The sequence below is a fragment of the Glandiceps talaboti genome, chromosome 6, assembly GCF_964340395.1.
Source record: "Glandiceps talaboti chromosome 6, keGlaTala1.1, whole genome shotgun sequence".
Lineage (NCBI taxonomy): Eukaryota > Metazoa > Hemichordata > Enteropneusta > Spengelidae > Glandiceps > Glandiceps talaboti.
The window spans coordinates 14,646,305-14,668,499 of NC_135554.1; the positions used below are offsets into that span (position 1 = coordinate 14,646,305).

At 36.3% G+C, this 22,195-nt stretch overlaps 1 protein-coding gene across 1 annotated transcript; it reads left to right on the top strand.

Annotated features, from left to right (window-relative positions):
* Positions 1-3,210: 3,210 nt before the first annotated feature.
* Positions 3,211-19,030, top strand: LOC144436880 (uncharacterized). The gene is made up of 13 exons (XM_078125741.1): positions 3,211-3,324; positions 5,229-5,356; positions 6,027-6,171; positions 6,923-7,026; positions 7,771-7,913; positions 11,272-12,894; positions 13,296-13,381; positions 14,059-14,187; positions 14,660-14,757; positions 15,732-15,787; positions 16,363-16,420; positions 17,631-17,743; positions 18,478-19,030. The coding sequence occupies exons 1-13, from the start codon at positions 3,217-3,219 to the stop codon at positions 18,531-18,533; spliced, it is 2,847 nt and encodes a 948-aa protein (XP_077981867.1). The 5' UTR covers positions 3,211-3,216; the 3' UTR covers positions 18,534-19,030.
* Positions 19,031-22,195: the final 3,165 nt, after the last annotated feature.

A 22,195-nucleotide genomic window follows, 5' to 3' on the forward strand; every position in this document is an offset into this window, starting at 1 on the left:
GTAACAACAGCATAGGTAAATGGGCTATCTTTAATTTAATATGGTTGTACACTCAGATCGACGTCAACAAGTTGTGGATATCACACAATTACTGAAAGTAAAATTTGTATGTATTTGCTTGACACTCAGGATTACTTATAATTAGCAGTATAAATGAGTACAAAACCAGCTTCAATCTTTGGCTAGCTTCATATCTCGGCAGGCTTTTTAAGAAGTTTTGATCCTCATCACAGTGAGACATGGATTTACATAGCAGATGCCGAATACAACAAAAGCTTATATATTTATTGTATGATAATCTATCAATGTGATATAAGCAACATATAGGGTATAAGTTATAAAACTTTGTAACAAGGTAAACTTTTACAAGTATATGGGTTTATATAGAAACTCTCTGCATGTTGTCAGAATACACTCGTTGCAGTAAACCCTTTGTATTACATGATAAGGGTGATGAATATGCTCATGTCTTAGGTGATAAAAATGGGTTTCCTAAACATAAATGTAACAAATCTGCTACCTATGCTGTCACTGTCATTTCGCTTCATTTCATATTAAAAGTACATTTAATTTAGTGCATTGGTTCTTAAGAAAGTAGAACAAAGGTGAGGTTGATTTGATCTCAACTACATTTCTTTATGCTCAGGGCTCCGAGAAAAGCATTCCCGCAAACCAGGGCTGCGTGTTATTTCTTTTGCAGCAGCTGACCTCTTTTAAGCCAGATTTAGCAATTCTAGAACTATATTTTAGAGGTTGTGCAATGCAAGGTTGGTGAAAAATGACCCATCTAGTACCCAAAGTAGCTAGGAAAAAAACTGAGCCTCACCTTTTGGCTTGCTGAAAAACACCTATAGTAAGGTTTATTAACTCAACACAAGGTTGATGAGTATTATGCCTTCTGTTCCATGGTTATATATGAATTTGAGAAATCAAACCTATGTGTGTTTATATACCGGTCTCCCTCCTGTGATCATCTAATGCATGTAGGCTTTAGAGAGGAGAGGTCAACTACCCTATCTATCCTCAAAGTATGACCAATGTTGTCAAGAATGTTACGATTTAGTAAAAAAAATAAAGGTGGTTAGTATATTCATGGGTATATTCAAGAAAAGCGATTGGAGTTAGAATATTTTTTTTTTCTTTTATACATTAAATCATAAGCCGCTGTTTGATACTCTGTTCATGTATTTAATTGTCAGTGAAATACTATATTTATGTTGAAAAGTTCTGTAAATGGTTATGATGTAACAGAATTTCAACTTGAGTACTAGGAGTATGTGTTTATCTAGAGATATGTGTATATGTTAGTGGCAGCTACATGGTAGTCATGGTAACCAACAGGCAATTGTAATGTCCACAAGAAAAGTGACAGCCATATTTGTTGTTTGTTGCTAAATAGCATCATATCGTCCTGGAGACTTTCAATACAAACTTTTAGAAATTATTTTATTACATTTCCAGAAGTGAAGTGAGCATGATTGTCATGGAGAATCGTCGTATGAATTTCGAATCCTTCAATTTGAATAATTTGCATATTATGAGTTTTATTTACATCGTGAAGTTGAATCATTTTATCATATTCTGAGATGTATTTCACAAGAAATAAAACAATTATGTAGTTGTTAGTAATTTCATGCATTACTTGATGCTACCACAGTAAGAAAGAAATGAATTAATAAAAGATTTAAACAGAGTTTTTGACAATGCACTGTGTGGTTTCTGCTCTCTCTATCTCCGAAGCAACTTACATTTAAACAAGCACACACAGTCAGATCTACAAGACAAAGAACTGGTCCACCCATTCTGTATGAACCACCATTCAATAAAAACTTACTATCAATATTTGCTGTATCCAAGAACAATCTGCGAATGGAATGTGCTACCTCCCACTATCCGTGCTGCCAAGAACATCGAGTCAACTCCTTCAAAACATTACTACAACAAGCAAACTTTAAGACCTAACCAGAGCTCATAAACTTTAAACATTTACTAGGACATCATCTCCACACTGACCTGTGCTTCATAACTGCAAGATGTTTTGCACAGTATCAAGCAGAAGCAGAAACAGAAGTGGTCATTCTACTACGCATCCTTCCTGTACTAAACAAATAAACAAGTCAACAAGAATTCATTTTTCATAAAATATTGAGCCATCATTAAAGCCCACCTTGAAGTTTGTTTAAAAAACAATTGTTTGGCAGAGCTGTAGAGAAGGTGTGCCCAGAACTATAGAATTGTCCAATGTAATCATAATTGCTTTACTGATGCATGTAAGTATGTAGTCTGGATGGTCTCTAACTAAACTAGGTGTAAATTGTAACGATACCGTAAAGGAACTAGATAACATTATTACATCTACTTGAGATTTAAACATAGACCTTTAAAGCTGCCTCATGTTATCCCAGTGCCACCTTGTGATCTCTCTAAGACCATGAAAATCACACCAGTAATATTACACATGCATCGTCACAAACCATGACCATTTTATGGTACCGTTCTTAATGAGTCGCTCCCTACTCGAAGTGTAGCAGAAGAACTAATAGCTCTGGTTTGCGAGAATGTGCACATGTAGCTTTATGCAATATAAGAACTCATTTCCAGAATTCAGTTTTAATACAGAACAATTAAATCCAGTAAATTTTGTCGGATTATATCAAATATTGTACAGAGAAATGTCTTGTCATAGTCCACATCAAAATGAGCATAGATAATCATGAATCCTAAATAATCCCAATAAAGTTGCCATGAATAGCAATTGCTATAATTGTATGTCAGTGGTGATCAATAATACAGCTGATTTATGTAAAGCTGGTTTTGAAAGTGCCAAGAAGTTATACACACTAAAACATATGATATTCAAGTCTTGCTACAGATGGCTCATCAAACTTTTTTATTTCAGATTGTATTCCTATAATGGTTTTGTAAAGTTTGTTCTAAAACGTAAAACTTGCGATTTATCTACAAATTTGATATATAAAATAGATATGCATAAACATTTTTTTCCAGAGTTAATTACATGGAATGAAAGTTACATGTTAGTCATAGCAGCATCAAGTCCATTTCAAGAAGTTGTCTTTTATGTTTCTTAGCAACGCTGTCTAATTTTAATAGGAGAAAGTTTCTTAAGAAAGATTAGATGGTTAAGTGGCCCATGCATTGAAACTTCCACGAAACTGGAGGGTAAAACCACGCCATAATGAATTGTGGGAAATTAAAATGGCGGCAACTACGAGCTGTCGTGATTCGATATCTCGTAAAACTGGCAATTCGTGGCGAAAATACAAATCGTCGTATAATGTGGTGAATAGATTACAAGTTCGAGAGGTAAGTAATGTTCATCTTAGATAGATTTCCAAAGTTATGTGAAACAAACCCACAATGTATTTGTAGTGGCAGCGTAAACACAAGGGACTTTGTTCGCAAACACAATAATTGTCAAACGCACACGCACAACCAAAACACTGCCTGTAACAGTTTCTCACCTACCGAAAACAGAATTACAGAAATCAAACGGTTTCCTAGATGATACAGAAACTATGGATGATGTATGGCTGTGGGGAAAACAACTTCAATATCAGCAACGACAGAGTTGTTTGAAAAGTCAAGTTGAATACACAATGGTCACACGCCATCCTCCATGGGTTTTAAATTTACTTGATCCTGATATTGCATTGTTCATTTACGTCTGTTCTGCTAACTTGTTGAAGATGGGCGCACAATAAGTTTTATTTAGCATACAGTTAATGAGGAGGGAGTAACAGTTACTAAAATGTCATAGAATCTTGAGTCATGCCAAGGCTATTGGAATCATTCTGACTCAGAATAGGGTCATTAACTCGTCTCATGTAAAATGTGACTGCGATGAAATTGTTTATTTTGGTTTGGCGCCCTCACTTGGCCAACGTTCACGGCAGTGCCTCCAAACACTCAATTGTTAATACTAATAATAGATTCGTGTAATTCTGATGATGTAGGTAGAAACACAGTTCTTCCTGCATGTTTTGATGTGTATTTATTTCACAGATGAGTAAGAAGTCTTAGTGTAAAGTATTTCCAATTGGAATGTTATGTCCGACTCATTGGAATATTACACACATAGTCTTTCTGTGCTCACTATCACAGGCTAATACTTCCACCAAACAGTTTTCAAGCCAAATAGCTACATCTTTGGGTTATGTAAAACTAAGATGAAATAAAAAATATCCCCTGGCTCTATACTACCTACCACTGCCAGTGTATGCATGTGAGGTCTACCGTCTAATGCACACTGTGTTCATACTAGTAAATATAACCTTCATACCATTGAGTGGGGAATGGGTAAAAAGATGAAAACAGTCAATATCTATAAATGTAAAACTTTATGTAAGATCAAACTTTGATGAATCAACCATATTTTTACAATCAAAATTAACAACTGAGGTAAGTATAATCATCCCATTAGGACAGAGGTTTTGCTAACAATACTGTATGCACAATAGGTGTAGCCAGCTGAAGTGGTTCACATAGTCACTGAACTGACTCAGTCTGAGTAATTCGTTTTTATATAGTGCTTTTCCACTTTGTGCTCAAAGCGCTTTATAATTATTACCCCTGGCATGGATCTACAAATGTATAGTGGCACAACGGCCCTCAACTCCCTGGGGAGCATACAATCCATTGCAGTCTTTATTAAGGCATAACATTAAGCATTCATATTACAACCTCTATCCTACCAGGTCCCCAATTATACAGCTGGGTTGACTGAGGCACAGTCATGGTTCAAATCTTGCCCAAGGACTTAAGCCACTCAGAAACAAACAGCAGGCAGTGATGGGGCTCGAACCTGCAAACTGCAGATTCCAAGCCGGCCACTCAAACCATTCGCCCATCATTACTCCATGTACAGGTCACTAAGATTAAGAAAGAAAATGAAACCAAATACTCATAACAGCCAACCAATAATCAGGAACCCTGTTTTTTTTACAGAAGTCTATATGAAATGACTACAAAAACATTAATTACATTGACAAAATAAAAACCTGTATGTTTGTGTTCCAATATATAAAGCTGTGAACTGCAGCAAATAGTGTGTACTGTACATCATGTATAGTGTATAATTAATACTATACTGAGAGATACGTAACTTAATTCATAAAAAAACGTGTACATGTAGAGTTTCTTGATTTCTTTTCATTTGGATCATGTATGAATATATTGTTAACATAATCTTTTACTTCTACATTTCTTAGATACATGGTTCTCTGCAGCCATCCAAGTACCATTTCCCACAGTATAGATCTGTATTTGGTAAAATCCCTGGTAGATTATGCATTCCATTGAAAGACATTGTAGATCTTACCAGTCTGTTTGATGAAGGGTATGTAGTGGAAGTGAGAAGTGGGTGATGTTCACATTCTACATGTATGAGTGGATTATGAAGTCCACATCATGTCCAATCATAAACATCAACTCTGCTTCTTTCCTAGAAATTATTCACTTTATGCTTCAAATGTGTGAAGTCTGTTGTGTGCAGGTCAAGTTAATATCATATGCCAGGTTGTTTTTGTGTCATGCACAGTTGCTAGTTTTGATAGCTATTAGCATTATGAGGAAAATTTGTCTGTAACTTGTTGTTATAGTAGTAACTCGTCCTAAACATGAAATGGTCGTGATGTCAGAAAAATGGAAATTCATGAACTGTTCTGCCCATTGATAGACTTAATAGACAGAAAAGGGATGCCAATGTGCAATTATTTACCTAGATTAATTGTATGTACTAATAATTGTACTCGGATATCTGTGGACTGTTTGCCAAGGATACATAGGCTGACATGTTACTGCGATGCTCTGTGTTATTGTGACACTCTATGTAGTTGTTGAGGATGCACAGTACAAGGATATTCGAGTAAAATTATGCGATAGATATAATTGATACATACAAAGCAGCCCTTCCTGCTAGCGATGCTCCCGAGGCTGTGAGAAAGTCTATCAGATGCATTCCAATTAATGCAGAGTTGACTAATTGATCTATTTTCATTCTATTATAGACACGTGTTCCTAGGATTCACTAAAGATGGTCAGTTTATCTTGTCATACACACTACGTGTTGAAGCAGATGAACACACAGCTCTACCAGTGTATGTCTATAGATTACACTGGTGGCATTTCAAGTATTTTGAACCAATGAGAAAGGTAAGTTGTGATGCTAGCTAACTTTAGTGTCAACTTATATGAATAGATTGGTTATGCGTATTTGATAAATTAAAGTTCTTTTGATAAAAAATTACAATGTGCACGAACTTAATTATATATATATATATAAAAAAAATATCTGGTTGAGAATGTCACCAGTTTTTCTGAAGAAATTTTGATTTTTCTGCAGGAGGCTGTAGTTTTCCACTATCATGGGCTTCATTTCTGGTCCAAGGACTTCTCCTGAACAGCACCCCCAGTGCCCAAATTATGCAGTCTTGTGTTTCTTAGATCTGTCTGGAATGGAAAATGAGATCTGATAATGTAAAACTCATTAGGATAGATTACATGTATGACATGTACTAATATTATGTGTATTGATAAGAAACAGAGCAACTCCCATGACATGTGAGTGCAAGTGTGACATACCTGGGGTATTTACATTGAGTACATTGACACTCACAGTGCGTGGGATTCTGTTATCATTACATGTTTATCTGATATAGCAAATTTCCATAAAATTTGTGTTGTGCTATCACACGGTTTTGTGTGTAAGCAACAACTGCCCCTTACAACGGTTGCATGCAGGAGGTATGTAATAATGTTTTCGGTATTGCACTACAATGCAAACACCACTAGTATGTGCATCTGTTAATCTCTGGTACATAGGTAATAATACACATTGTATGTCTTATTTAAGTTTTTTTATTTATGCTAACTATTATTATGCCGTATATGACTTTCTGTTTAGGTATCTGAAGTCCGGCTGTTTGGTGAAGAAGAAATACAAGATGATCTGTGTATTGCTGTGTGTAGCTGGCCAGCTGATTCTACTAAAGTCTTTGTATATGGAAGGTATTGTATGTCATATGTCATATATAGGGTTGTCGGTGGCCGAGTGGTTAAACCACTTGCCTCTTACCACTGCGGTCGGGGTTCGAACCCCCTTTCAGGGTTCGATTAAATTTACCATGCTGTAAGTAAGAAGAGTGTCGTTCAGTTTGACTCTACCGAACAACGCAGGTTTTCCCCGGGTACTCCGGTTTCCTCCTGCATTAACACTGAACCCACGAGGGATGGCCCTCACTGGACTTCTTGGGAGACAAGTGTTTATATGCTTAAAGAACTATCCAGTATAAATAAAGATTATTATATGTACATCAAATAAAACTAAGGGTAATTAGATGCTATTCCCAATATTTTCCTTCATTCAGTCAAGGAAAATATGAGTGATCTAAGGGGTCGTTGTCACTACTCATCTAGCGACTTGTAGTGACAACCCTTAGGTCACGAGTACTTTCCCTGGCTGAATGAAGGAAATATTGGAAAATAACGTAATTATACCATTGCCAGTAATATCAAAGAAAAATCGGGGAAAGTAATGGCAATTTTGAATGTTTTGATTCATATTTTGAACACAGCAGAACCAGTGATGTAGACACGCCACTGTCGTGACATAGACGCATGTTGTCATGACGTAGAATGACCTGAGTATATATTCCCTATTTTTTGTTCAACTTGGCTTGTGCGTTGTATAAGTTGGATGTGATGTGATACAGAGATTTGATACCAGACATTTCTTAATTTCTTTTTTTCTAGTTGTCCAAGTGGGGGGAGTGGAGATGAGAAGAGACAATGTTATATAACAATCACTGCTGTGCCTTCAGTGGTTCCATGTATTGATTGTACCAATCTTAACAAAGCAGCATCCAGTCATAACAATAACAACTACTTCAGAGATGGTAAGTATCACTAGCCTTGTTCACACCAAGTTTATCCTGTTGCAGGCACTATTCATAAGTTGTAATAGAGGTAGGATAGGTTTGCATGTAGATATTAATAGAAGAAATAGGGTTGGTCAGTATCACTTTCAAAGAGGCAAAGTACATCAATTAGTAAGGTATTCTATAATGCAGGAGGATTTCATGAGACCTTTTGTAAGTCTGGAGGAGTCGATGAGACCTTTTGTAAGTCTGGAGGAGTCGATGAGACCTTTTGTAAGTCTGGAGGAGTTCATGAGACCTTTTGTAAGTCTGGAGGAGTTCATGAGACCTTTTGTAAGTCTGGAGGAGTTCATGAGACCTTTTGTAAGTCTGGAGGAGTTCATGAGACCTTTTGTAAGTCTGGAGGAGTTCATGAGACCTTTTGTAAGTCTGGAGGAGTTCATGAGACCTTTTGTAAGTCTGGAGGAGTTCATGAGACCTTTTGTAAGTCTGGAGGAGTTCATGAGACCTTTTGTAAGTCTGGAGGAGTTCATGAGACCTTTTGTAAGTCTGAAGGAGTTCATGAGACCTTTTGTAAGTCTGAAGGAGTTCATGAGACCTTTTGTAAGTCTGAAGGAGTTCATGAGACCTTTTGTAAGTCTGGAGGAGTCGATGAGACCTTTTGTAAGTCTGAAGGAGTCGATGAGACCTTTTGTAAGTCTGAAGGAGTTCATGAGACCTTTTGTAAGTCTGGAGGAGTTGATGAGACCTTTTGTAAGTCTGGAGGAGTTGATGAGACCTTTTGTAAGTCTGGAGGAGTTCATTAGACCTTTTGTAAGTCTGAAGGAGTTCATGAGACCTTTTGTAAGTCTGGAGGAGTTCATGAGACCTTTTGTAAGTCTGGAGGAGTCGATGAGACCTTTTGTAAGTCTGGAGGAGTTCATGAGACCTTTTGTAAGTCTGGAGGAGTTCATGAGACCTTTTGTAAGTCTGGAGGAGTTCATGAGACCTTTTGTAAGTCTGAAGGAGTCGATGAGACCTTTTGTAAGTCTGGAGGAGTTCATGAGACCTTTTGTAAGTCTGAAGGAGTTCATGAGACCTTTTGTAAGTCTGGAGGAGTTGATGAGACCTTTTGTAAGTCTGAAGGAGTCGATGAGACCTTTTGTAAGTCTGGAGGAGTTCATGAGACCTTTTGTAAGTCTGGAGGAGTTCATGAGACCTTTTGTTAGTCTGGAGGAGTTCATGAGACCTTTTGTAAGTCTGAAGGAGTCGATGAGACCTTTTGTAAGTCTGGAGGAGTTCATGAGACCTTTTGTAAGTCTGGAGGAGTTCATGAGACCTTTTGTAAGTCTGAAGGAGTTCATGAGACCTTTTGTAAGTCTGAAGGAGTTCATGAGACCTTTTGTTAGTCTGGAGGAGTTCATGAGACCTTTTGTAAGTCTGGAGGAGTTCATGAGACCTTTTGTAAGTCTGGAGGAGTTCATGAGACCTTTTGTAAGTCTGGAGGAGTTCATGAGACCTTTTGTAAGTCTGAAGGAGTCGATGAGACCTTTAGTAAGTCTGAAGGAGTTGATGAGACCTTTTGTAAGTCTGGAGGAGTTCATGAGACCTTTTGTAAGTCTGGAGGAGTTCATGAGACCTTTTGTTAGTCTGGAGGAGTTCATGAGACCTTTTGTAAGTCTGAAGGAGTTCATGAGACCTTTTGTAAGTCTGGAGGAGTTCATGAGACCTTTTGTAAGTCTGGAGGAGTTCATGAGACCTTTTGTAAGTCTGGAGGAGTTCATGAGACCTTTTGTAAGTCTGAAGGAGTTCATGAGACCTTTTGTTAGTCTGGAGGAGTTCATGAGACCTTTTGTAAGTCTGGAGGAGTTCATGAGACCTTTTGTAAGTCTGGAGGAGTTCATGAGACCTTTTGTAAGTCTGGAGGAGTTCATGAGACCTTTTGTAAGTCTGGAGGAGTCGATGAGACCTTTTGTAAGTCTGGAGGAGTTGATGAGACCTTTTGTAAGTCTGGAGGAGTTCATGAGACCTTTTGTAAGTCTGAAGGAGTTCATGAGACCTTTTGTAAGTCTGGAGGAGTTCATGAGACCTTTTGTAAGTCTGAAGGAGTTCATGAGACCTTTTGTAAGTCTGAAGGAGTTCATGAGACCTTTTGTAAGTCTGGAGGAGTTCATGAGACCTTTTGTAAGTCTGGAGGAGTTCATGAGACCTTTTGTAAGTCTGGAGGAGTTCATGAGACCTTTTGTAAGTCTGAAGGAGTTCATGAGACCTTTTGTTAGTCTGGAGGAGTTCATGAGACCTTTTGTAAGTCTGGAGGAGTTCATGAGACCTTTTGTAAGTCTGGAGGAGTTCATGAGACCTTTTGTAAGTCTGGAGGAGTTCATGAGACCTTTTGTAAGTCTGGAGGAGTCGATGAGACCTTTTGTAAGTCTGGAGGAGTTCATGAGACCTTTTGTAAGTCTGAAGGAGTTGATGAGACCTTTTGTAAGTCTGGAGGAGTTCATGAGACCTTTTGTAAGTCTGGAGGAGTTCATGAGACCTTTTGTTAGTCTGGAGGAGTTCATGAGACCTTTTGTAAGTCTGAAGGAGTTCATGAGACCTTTTGTAAGTCTGGAGGAGTTCATGAGACCTTTTGTAAGTCTGGAGGAGTTCATGAGACCTTTTGTAAGTCTGGAGGAGTTCATGAGACCTTTTGTAAGTCTGAAGGAGTTCATGAGACCTTTTGTAAGTCTGGAGGAGTTCATGAGACCTTTTGTAAGTCTGAAGGAGTTCATGAGACCTTTTGTAAGTCTGGAGGAGTTCATGAGACCTTTTGTAAGTCTGGAGGAGTTGATGAGACCTTTTGTAAGTCTGGAGGAGTTCATGAGACCTTTTGTAAGTCTGGAGGAGTCGATGAGACCTTTTGTAAGTCTGGAGGAGTTCATGAGACCTTTTGTAAGTCTGAAGGAGTTCATGAGACCTTTTGTAAGTCTGGAGGAGTCGATGAGACCTTTTGTAAGTCTGAAGGAGTCGATGAGACCTTTTGTAAGTCTGGAGGAGTTGATGAGACCTTTTGTAAGTCTGGAGGAGTTGATGAGACCTTTTGTAAGTCTGGAGGAGTTCATGAGACCTTTTGTAAGTCTGAAGGAGTTCATGAGACCTTTTGTAAGTCTGGAGGAGTTCATGAGACCTTTTGTAAGTCTGGAGGAGTTCATGAGACCTTTTGTAAGTCTGAAGGAGTCGATGAGACCTTTTGTAAGTCTGGAGGAGTTGATGAGAACTTTCATAAGTCAGAAGCAGATTTAGTAGACCTTTTTGTAAGTCAGTAATTAAGGAGACCTTAACACTCTCTTCTAAGATTCAGATAAAAGTCTAACCCTCCTTGATCTGATAGTTGCATATTTCATTCATATTACAGAAGACAACTCATTTTGGAATTACCCAGAAGTGCCTGAAAGGGACTCGTCCCCAAAAGTATTACCAAGGTGTATCAGGCATAGTTTTGTTGTGCACACAAAATATGAACTGTCACCCCCATTTCCTTTATTTGCACCCAAGTTCAGCCTCAAGAGAGATGGTCTTGCTGTGATAACTACTGGATATTCTTTGATAGCTCTGGGTATAAAGGTGAATTTGTGTTCTCCTGTATCCAGTACACAAAGTAGTCTGTACTCGGCTACCAACACTGCCACCGTCACTCAGACAGGTCAGGATAGCATTACTACTGCCACAAGTACTTCTCATGGAATACACACAATGTCACAGACTTCACTTGATACTAGTGATTCAAGAGAACTTGGTTGTAATTTACACCACACACCACATACCATTTCTATGCAAGATAACTATGTCAATAAAATGGAGTCATCCTCTGCAATGGCTAATCCACAACACCCAGCTGTCAATAAAACTGAAGAAAGCTGTTCATTTGTCAATCAAGAAGACACTACTGTCAACAGAATAGAAGCAAACTGTTCATTGGCTAATCAAGAAGATACCAGTGTCAAGCAAAAAGAAGTGAGTTGTTCATTGGCTCATCAAGAAGATACTAATGTCAATAAAGCAGAGCGGTGTTATTCAATGGATAATCTAGAAGAGGATAAGCTTCCATGTTCACAGATGTCTCAGGAACCTTTATTTGATTCAGTGAGTGACTACCACAGTGTACAGTCTGTCCGTATGGATTGTGCATTACCTGTAGATAATAAGAATCTAACCCAGAATGTAGTAGTACGAGAACGACAACAAATTGGTGAAATGTCATACAAAGTTACCTCCACTGGAAAGAAGAGAGTATTGGAAATACACAGTGATTCTAAGTTAAGTGACGAATATAGGGCCACACAACCTAGCCATGTACACCCAAAAGAAAATGATCAGATTTTTTCCATGCTGTTACCAGAACTAAGATATTCCATGACTGTGAATCCTGGGTCTCCAAATGAAGACTATGAGAACGCAGACAGTGATGTGACATGCATCTCAGAAAATAGTAATCCTGGACACAGTCTGTCAAGAGACAATATGCAGTATGGTGATTCTCAAGCCAGTGATGTTCCTGATGAAAATGAACCTACAGAAACTATCAGTGCTTGTAATAACTGCATGGAAAAGAGTCTTGAAAACTCAAAACAGATACCACTACGAATACTCAACAGTAACCTATATAGTCCAAGTTCAAGCAGTGAACATCACCTGTTTGAGACAAACCATATCAACTATCAGTCCAATTCAGCCATGCCATTCACCAGACACTCACATCCATGTAAGATAGAAACTAAACACAGTAAACCTACAAACACTCCATGGAGTCAAAGTCAAGATGAACGCATTAAATTCAGTTGTACCGACAGTGACAATATTGGGTGTGAAATTGATCAAAGTTGTCCTATTCATGGTGCTACTACTATTAATCTGACCTGGAGTATCACCAGTTCAACTGATTTGGATAAGTGTAACTGTCAACAAAGAGGCTTTAACTATTCTGTCAGGAGATACGTAGAATGGGTTCCAGATTCAGATTCACCATTGGATATAGAAGGTGAGAACAAACTAACATGAGATTACAATGTGAGAACAAACCAACATGAGATATAGAAGGTGAGAACAAACTAACATGAGATATGTAGAATCATAGACCCTCCACCGACATTGGTGGAGGGTCTATGTTAGAATGGGTTCCACAGATTCAGATTCACCATTAGATATAGGTGAGAATAAACTAGCATGAGATATACTAAGTAGAAGGTAAAAACAAACTAATACAGGATGTAGGTGAAAACAAACTAACTCTAGGTATAGGTGGGAACAAACTAACATTAGATATGTAGACGTTAAAGTTAGAACAAACTAAGACACGGTATCATTGTGATCCATTTTGCCAAAATATACATGTACATGCTGTAGATACTAAATAACATGTCAAATCGTTCTCACTTATAGATGAATTTCACAGTATGCTGCCTTTGGAAGTCCATGGTGCAGGATATTCAATGATGACAAGAACAAGGAGAAGTCCAGAAACACAGGTAAAACTGTTTATATGTATGATTTACAAAGGTTATAACACACACACTCAGCAGTTCAAACATATCTATGTTTATATAATAATAATGTTGGGTTCTTATATAGCGCTTTCCCACGCCGTGCTCAAAATGCTTTACAATGTATTTATATGTATGTGTACAATGTACACAGGTTATTTCAGGTTGTGTAAGTACTTTGTTAGTACCTGATGGCAAAGGACTGCAGTGATAGGAATCAGTTCAGTCTATTTATCTGTTCATTCTACAATACATGTAGAACTGATGAACCCATGGTAACGTTGTAGAACTTTGACTGAAATAGTGGATTTTACTATGTAAATACATGAGTAGTTCTGTACTGGCAAAGGAGCGGTAGGATTTGGTTCATGTCAGCCTGATTTGATGAATACATTATAATTCAGGTGTAAACACCTATAGTTGAGCTCATGATGTGTGCTCATTACAGGCTTATTATCACTTGTGTGAGCATGTGTGAGGGTGTTTTCACACAGTTGAAAGCTTCTGCAGAGATGTGGAGGGAAACCAACATTTGGCATCTAGAAGGGGCTATGGCAATGAATCCTGTCTGCCCATCTGTAGTTTCGATAATGTGTGTATTGTAGGTGTATACTTAGTGACCTACAATTAATTTCATCCACTGGTCTTTTTGATATCAACAGGGTACATACATTGAAGTCAAACAGTTAACAATGGATGCTGAGCAGTATATCAGTGAAGCAGTCAGATCACATGCAAAGTGGCAAGACAGATATTTAGATTTTACAGACTATGACATGCAGATCCTAGATGTAAGTATCTATAGGTAGTGTATATATTAGTATGGTACAGATCTGTAATTGTAGATTTTACAGATAATGACATACAGATCCTAGATGCAAGTATCTATAGGTAGTGTATATGTTAGTATGGTACAGATCTGTCATTGTAGATTTTACAGATAATGACATACAGATCCTTGATGTAAGTAATCCATGGATGTAGAATGGTTTTTGTTAGCCCTCAATGGGCACTGCCCAGAGGGACTATTATATTTGGTTCTGTCTGTCCATGTGTGCATATGTGTGCACATGTTCACCTCATATCTCTGACATGCACCAACTTTTTTCAACCAAACCTGGCACAATGGTTTTTATGTACAGGTATGTCCAGATATAGATGCTGGCAATGAGATAGTGTTGATCTGTAGTCAACATGAAACACTAATCTGCATGTAAGAAAGATCTGTACTATGCTTGACATAAATCTTGTCGTTATGTACAGGTATGTCCTGATTCCTGCAATGTGATTGTGTTAATCCTGGCATTAGTGAGAGCCAAGCCAGAGTATGATCCATGGAGTCTGGATTTTGAGACAGAAGAGTAAGTACAATAGAAGACAGTAAGGGCCTAAACCTGAAACAGAATTCTGGCTGGCTCAACAACAAAAATTAAAAATAATTGCACTACATTTTATTGTCTGGCTGGACAAAAACATAACTAAGTCTGCTACATTTCATCATCTGGAATGAATAAAATCATACCAACATTTTCTTTGCATGGGCTACCATATACTCTCTGTACAGCCAGGTGACATTCAGTTTCAGTCTGACTAGCTTGTAATGTAAAAGATACCTTATTGCTTGTGTAATATGTGATTTTTGTACACCTTATACTGGTAAGTTTAAATGTGAAATAATATTGGGCCAACTTTTTCAACTCTGGATATCTGCATATCTTATTAGTCTATATTGTGAAATGTACACACTGTGTGAGTGTTGTTGTGAGATTAATTAATGCTAGTTGGAATGTATCTATAACTTTAAGGATACTTTCCTTGACAAAGCCTGCTGTAGTAGTAAGCTATTTAGATGGTTGTACATGTACTCAGTTTCTACTTATATTGTGAGATAAAGTGCAGTCAATTTTTAAAGTGGAACAACACTCCTGTCTCCAGGAAATAGACATTTTCATAAACTTTGGGTTCAGTAGAGTAATTTCATGATTTAACATCACATACATTGCACATTTCCCAAGAAACATCAAATTGAAACTTGTGTTATATTCATTGTCATTGTGCCATTTGTACACCTACACCTGCAATGATTTCATCATGTAGCATGATCATGGCCAACAATAGATATTCATAACTATTTATTGTTCATCTAAGACATATACATTTCTGGTGACTCCCATGAGGCAACACTGAACAACTGCTATTAGACAGTTGCAGAATGTTTCAGAAAATAAACAGCAAAATCATTTTAAACAAGAAATATGACTATAAACAATTATGATTAATATTACTATGAAGCATTACAACCAGTGATTGATGAGTTACTTATGTTGTCTTTCAGTGAAACTCCAAGACTTTACCAGACTGGTTTTAAGTTTTCTTGGAATTTAAAAACAGGTAAATATATTGATATATAAATTTATGCATATATTTATGTTGATTTGCTTACACTAAAATCACAAGGTTAGTTTGTTTATTTGGTTTGTTTACACTGAAATCAGTATATAATGATTTGTTTATACTAAAAATGAGATATACTTTGTTCACACTAAAGACAAGATAGATTCAGTGATATCAACTTATATTAGAAATATGTTTTTAGAATAAGATTCACAAAACTTAGTGTAATAACTAGGTGAATAGGTAAATTTAGACATTTTTGTGACCACAATACATGATTTTTTCCCAGCTTAGCAGATAAACTTGACAAGTATAGACAAGTACAGTGAGAAAGCTACATGGTTTTGACATTCATTTTGTGCCAACTTTATTTCCAAGACCCAAATGCTGCAGTTTTTTTAAAAAAGAATACTGAGTAGATAAATTCTAGTGTTCTTAGAATTTTAGCAAGATTGTGGTAAAAAATTTGATAGCCAAGTGTTACCAGATTTACCCCTCATTTTATACTATAGTTGCCAAATTTGACAACTTTGCCTAAATGTAGGTCTACATGAGTGAAAGTCTTTCTACAGGGTTGTATAACACACTAGAGATAGAAGATCTAAAGGAGTTTGACCAAGCACAATTATGGTATGTATAACTGTAATTTCTGTCAGACACATTTTAGCTTTTAGTACAGTACCACACTTGCCAGCTATAAACTTGGAGGAAAAGTCCAGTCAGACTGATTTCTGCCTTCAGTACACTTCTATTGATTACTGCTATCAATCTAAAGGCAAAGGTCCAGTCAGACTTATGTCTGCCTTTAGTACACGATTACTGCTATCAACTTACAGGAAAAGTCCAGTCAGACTGATTTCTGCCTTCAGTACACTTCTATTGATTACTGCTATCAACTGAAAGGAAATGTCCAGTCAGACTTATTTCTGCCTTCAGTACACTTCTATTGATTACTGCTATCAACTCAAAGGAAAAGTCCAGTCAGACTTATTTCTACCTTTAGTACACTTGTATTGATTGCTGCTATCAACCTAAAGGAAAGTTCAGTCAGACTTTGTACTGATCATTGCTATTAACATGCATTATTTATTTTATTTTTATTTATTTATTAACTTTATTGCCATAAGTATAAAATTATACAATGGAATTCGCTTTGGTTATATGTAGCTCGGTTAAAACACAAACAGTGTGGATATGAATAACAATTAAAAGTGGAAAATATGTACATATACGCTAAAACAATTACGAATCATTTAAAATACGAACTGACAGAGGATAAAAACTATTTTTGAAGCGATTTGTTTTGGTTTTGATTGATCTATATCGAGTACCAGAGGGCAGCAGTTCGAACAATGTGTGGGCTGGATGGTTTATGTCCTTAATTACAGATTTTGTTTTCCTGGTGACGCGTGAATTAAAAAGTGACTCCACCATTAAAGTCTTCAGGAATATGTTCTAAAATGTCTAAAATAGGATAACCATCCTTCTGGCACTCACCAACATTTGTCCTGATGTGAAGTAACTCTTGTGCAATGCTGACATGCAACACACAAATAAAAGTGAGAGTAAATACAAAATAACTGGAGCTCGCATAACCGTGTCGCCATTGACCGGCGCCATTGTACTAATGATTTAGGTTTATGAAAATAGCAACTCAAATTGGAAATCATTCTGTTAGATATAAGTGACACACATAATATACACAGAGTTAGCAGCAGTTGTTATCAACCACAACTTTAGTACTGTAATCTGCAGTACTTTATTAAATACAAATGTTCAGAGTCAGTTGTTTGTATATAGTTTTACCTTGCCATAACCGTACGGTATTTTCACTTTATAGCAATCTGTGGAACCCAGGCAGGTACTTATGTCAGAAACTTCAACGTGATTGGTCAACTCCTCAAAGTTTTGTCAGAAGCATTCATGTACTTACAAATGAAGCTGTGTGGAAACGTAAGTATTTATGGCTTTTGTACTTACAATGTGGAAACAAGTCTTCATGGTTTATATATGTATGAAATGAGTGTGTAGAAAAGGCAGTGTTCTCCTCATTATAGAGAAAACACAGTGTTAACACTATCCTTGCCACTAAGACTACCATTCTTGGTAGGTAAGAGGTTTCTGCCATACTTCAAAAGTGTTCTATATCATCCTTGAAATTTAGTAATCTTTGAATGGCAATATTATAATAATACTTTCATATGAAGAGAAATGGCTGATCCCAATGTCCATGTGTGTATTAAATACAAACATCTCAGATTATGTTTTCAATGTTGAAGACATACATGTATGTATATGCTGATCATTATGCAAATTATAATGTTAATGATATCAACATTGTTATGCAAATTACCCACCATCCTTGCAATCTACACTGAGAACACTGGAAGTGTATATGTATATGTGCATGTGTATGAACATTTCAGGGAATGGGAATATCTACATATTTCATTTACATATACAGACATGAACTTCTTAATTTCTTATTTTATGCAAAGATGTGATATACTCTAAACAACACACAAATTGGTTTTAAAAAATTCCTTTTTTTAAAGCCAAGTTTTTGTGTCATGTGATTTATGTCTCTGTCGATAATTTCTTCACATTATACGTACAATTGTGAAGATTCTTTTTTCACCTTTTTTTGTTGTATTTGTGTAACTTCTTATAACTCATTTATTTTACAGGCCAGTCTCTAAAGAAACTTGTCCATCCAGTCCATTTTGTGGCAATTACTTTGTAAAGAGTATCAAAGAGATAACAAGGGAAAGCTGAAAGAGATAAGTTGAAAGTTGAAGTCACGCTGCCAAAGTGTGGAAGACATTCACAAATAAATCTACAGTTTAAGTGTATTTCACTCCATCAATCCATGATAAGGAATAGCTGCACACTGCCAATCTTTAGATTACTGTTTTATTTTTGAAGTACACAAGTTTTTGTTGAGTCCTTGTATATCTGTCAGTGTTGTTTCTGTGGCATTTCTATGCTATTGCAGTGATTTTGCCAACCTTTGCTGCAAAAAAAAAAAAAGTGTGTGTTTCGAGCAACTTGTTAAGTTTCAAATGATACCAATGCAGACAATATAATTCTAGACACAGACAAATAAAGAGACAGAAGTAGGGAATGAAAACATCTATATACCGTGAGATTGGACCAAGATACTATAGCAAGAATCAAGCTACATGTGTTGGCAAACTAAGATTGACACAGACAAAAACTATTGTTGTTCAATGTGATAGATTATACAGGGGGGGGGGGGGGGGGGGTTGAGGTGCCTTGGTTATGTGGATATAATCACCCTGTAAGAAAGTGTAAACACTGAATGAGGTTGAATGTATGACCAATTCAGGATAAATTACTATCAGACACAACCGTACTGTTGGGTGTTTTTATATCAATGTCTGTTGATAGCTTATATCAGAAATGCCACCTTCTTGTGAGTGTAATTACATCAATGTCTACCCATACTAATTTGTATCTTATCTTACAATTGTGTGCCTGTAGTCTGCAAGGATGTCATGACAGGGCGCCCTCACACTCCATTGTGAGAGAGGCTGGTGAGGTCAGAGGGACACAACGTATCTTACAGTCTAAGTCTGCCTATAGTTTGATTATTGTACTTGTATCAGTCAATAGCGGTGTAAAAAACATTTCATTAAAGATTCTAGCAACAAAACTAATTATTTTATTTTGATGTGTGTATTAAAGTAACATCACAAGTTGTGGTTATCAACCTGTCTGGTTTGAGTTGCAATAATCTGCCAAGCAAGCTTTTATCAAATTATCAATTGGAATAAAAGTTGATCAGATATAAAATGACCTTGGTCAAAAAAAGTTGAAAATACGTTACATTTCAGGACAAACCCTTCAAAGAGCACAAGTCCTCTCACTAATGAAACTGGGATAGGTATTGGGGTGTCTGTACTTAATTCTTGGTTTCTCATAACACCTTAAAAATGATGGGTAGACCAGTCAGTTAAAAATTTAAAAAATTTATTAAAAAATTAAGCGTGTGTACATGTTGGTGGTACTTTCAGTTCATAATCATACTCTAACAGTCTAACTCTGAACCTATCTTTTTGATGGTAATCTTTTATTAGATGTGTGCTTATCATTGTATAATAAGTGATGAGATTTTTTCCTAATCCTGCCATAGAGGGCATCATTTAAAAAAATATTTCACCTGATTGGAGATATCCATACAAGGGTTGATCAGGTCATGAGAAACATAGAGTTAAGTAGAGCCACCCTTATGAATTCCAATATCAATGGAAATAACCTGATATTCTCTACATGTAAAGAATAGAAAATCATCACTACCTCTGTCTACATTTGTATCACTTGCAGCTGCACGAGCTGCAACTGGACCATTTTTTGGAAAATGTACTGTTAGGTACAATAACTTTCTCACAATATTGTACATTGACTATGAACAGTATTGCATTATCTGTGAATAAACAAATTTTTTGTAGCTGTATACAATATAAATCAATATGATTTTTGGGTCTTAGTCCTCTGTGGCAATCACAATTTCAACCTGTTTCTGTACTGCTTACAGATAATACCAACCTTCTAATTAACATCTGCAATGTCTAATTACTGGTATTTTAACCATTTTCATACATCATGCTTATCTGATAATAAAAATGATACTCCAGTTACAACAAGTACAATTTTGAACATGGTGACAGATTCAAAACAGCTTTCACTCAAGATTTAAACTTGCCACTATACTATCTACAGATCATATTGACCACTAATTAACAGATACAATGTCTTTTTATAAGTAATTGACCAATTTTTAGTGAATATATCTTTGGTTATTTGATGACAAAAATGTCCCAGTTGCAGAATGTGCAGGTTTCACAAAGATTTTATTGACAGGATAAAGATATCCTGACAGTGATTCGGTACAAATCTCTCCCTATTCTTGAATAATTGAACTCAACCATAGTGTAACACATTTTGGACATTTTACACACCAGTTGCCTATCATATACATTGTTCTATGTTTTCCTATTAGAAGTGAAACAAGGTCTTGTTTAAAGTTGTTTTGTAAATAAACCATGGATGGAGGTTCTCTGATCAGTCAATTATTTGATTTTCATGTTTATTGGTTGATACATGTACATCAAAGAGATGACGCAGAGTTCACTCTCAGTGTAGCCATGCTTTAGTTATGATTTGTGTATCATTGTTGAATTTATTTAGTTTTTGTCTTCAGTGGGTAAATCCAGATACCTTTTATTGTCCAAGAAGTTATGGAAACTTTTGAATTAAAGTTTAAAGTTTTGTTTCACAAAAAACTGAGTTGATGCATTACTGATAGTACTATGGAAAACCAGCTATCAAGCAAACTATGATAGACACTGAGGCCTAAAAAAATACTTTGGTTCCAGTTACCCGACCCCCACCTAGTTTTCACAGCTGAGCCTAAACTTCTTTTTACCAGAAAAAAAAAAAAAATCATGAAAATTGTGAATTCTCGCAAGAAATAGTGGATGCAGAAACTGACGTCAACTTAAAAAGACAATATAAAACTGTAATGGCTGTACATCTGATGAGAAGAAACCAATAACACAGAGACCATATGGAAAACAATGAAACATAACTACCTGAACTAACACTCGCATGCAAAAAATAAATAAATAAATATATATATATATATATATATATATAAAATAAAATGAAAAATCTACCTACCCCACCTATTCTTAAATTGAGCATATTTGAAACCACATCATTTTTTTTTGTTAGGCCTGACCTCAACTATTTTGTTACATGTAATAAATTACATTAACTGGATGATGGTTATGTGGATATAATCACACCGTAAACACAATGAGATTTAATGTAGCCATTTAAAGCAAAACGTGCAATAGGGAACTTGCAAACCCGCCATGTTGAATGTTGCATCATGGGAAATGTAACAATAAATACTAATGAATTAGTATTGTAAACAATATTGTTACATTGTTTGTAACCACAAATAATCAATTCATAGTCACCCTGACCTTTGTGGAAGGTTTATTTTATCAGTAGCTCCAGATTAGGTATTACGGTAACCACAGATAATCCCATAGTCCTTTGCATCTGAGCATGCTCAGTCTGGATTGCGAGTTCCCTATTAGAGAAGCCCTACATGACAATGTTTTTTGGTAGGTTATATCAACATGTTGCAGCAATAATTTTAGTTTGTTCTAACTTAGTTGATATCTTGCTTTTCCATAGTAGTAGTAGTAGTACAATGTATAGTGGTTTTATCATGACCAAAAAATGTTCATCAGCAAAATGATTTACAAAGGTTAGAACACACAAGCAATTCAAAGTTTTTAGCATCGAGCTTTCGATCTTTCTTGGTCGACGATCCTCTTCAGAATGACAAATTCAATATAGTTACAGCTG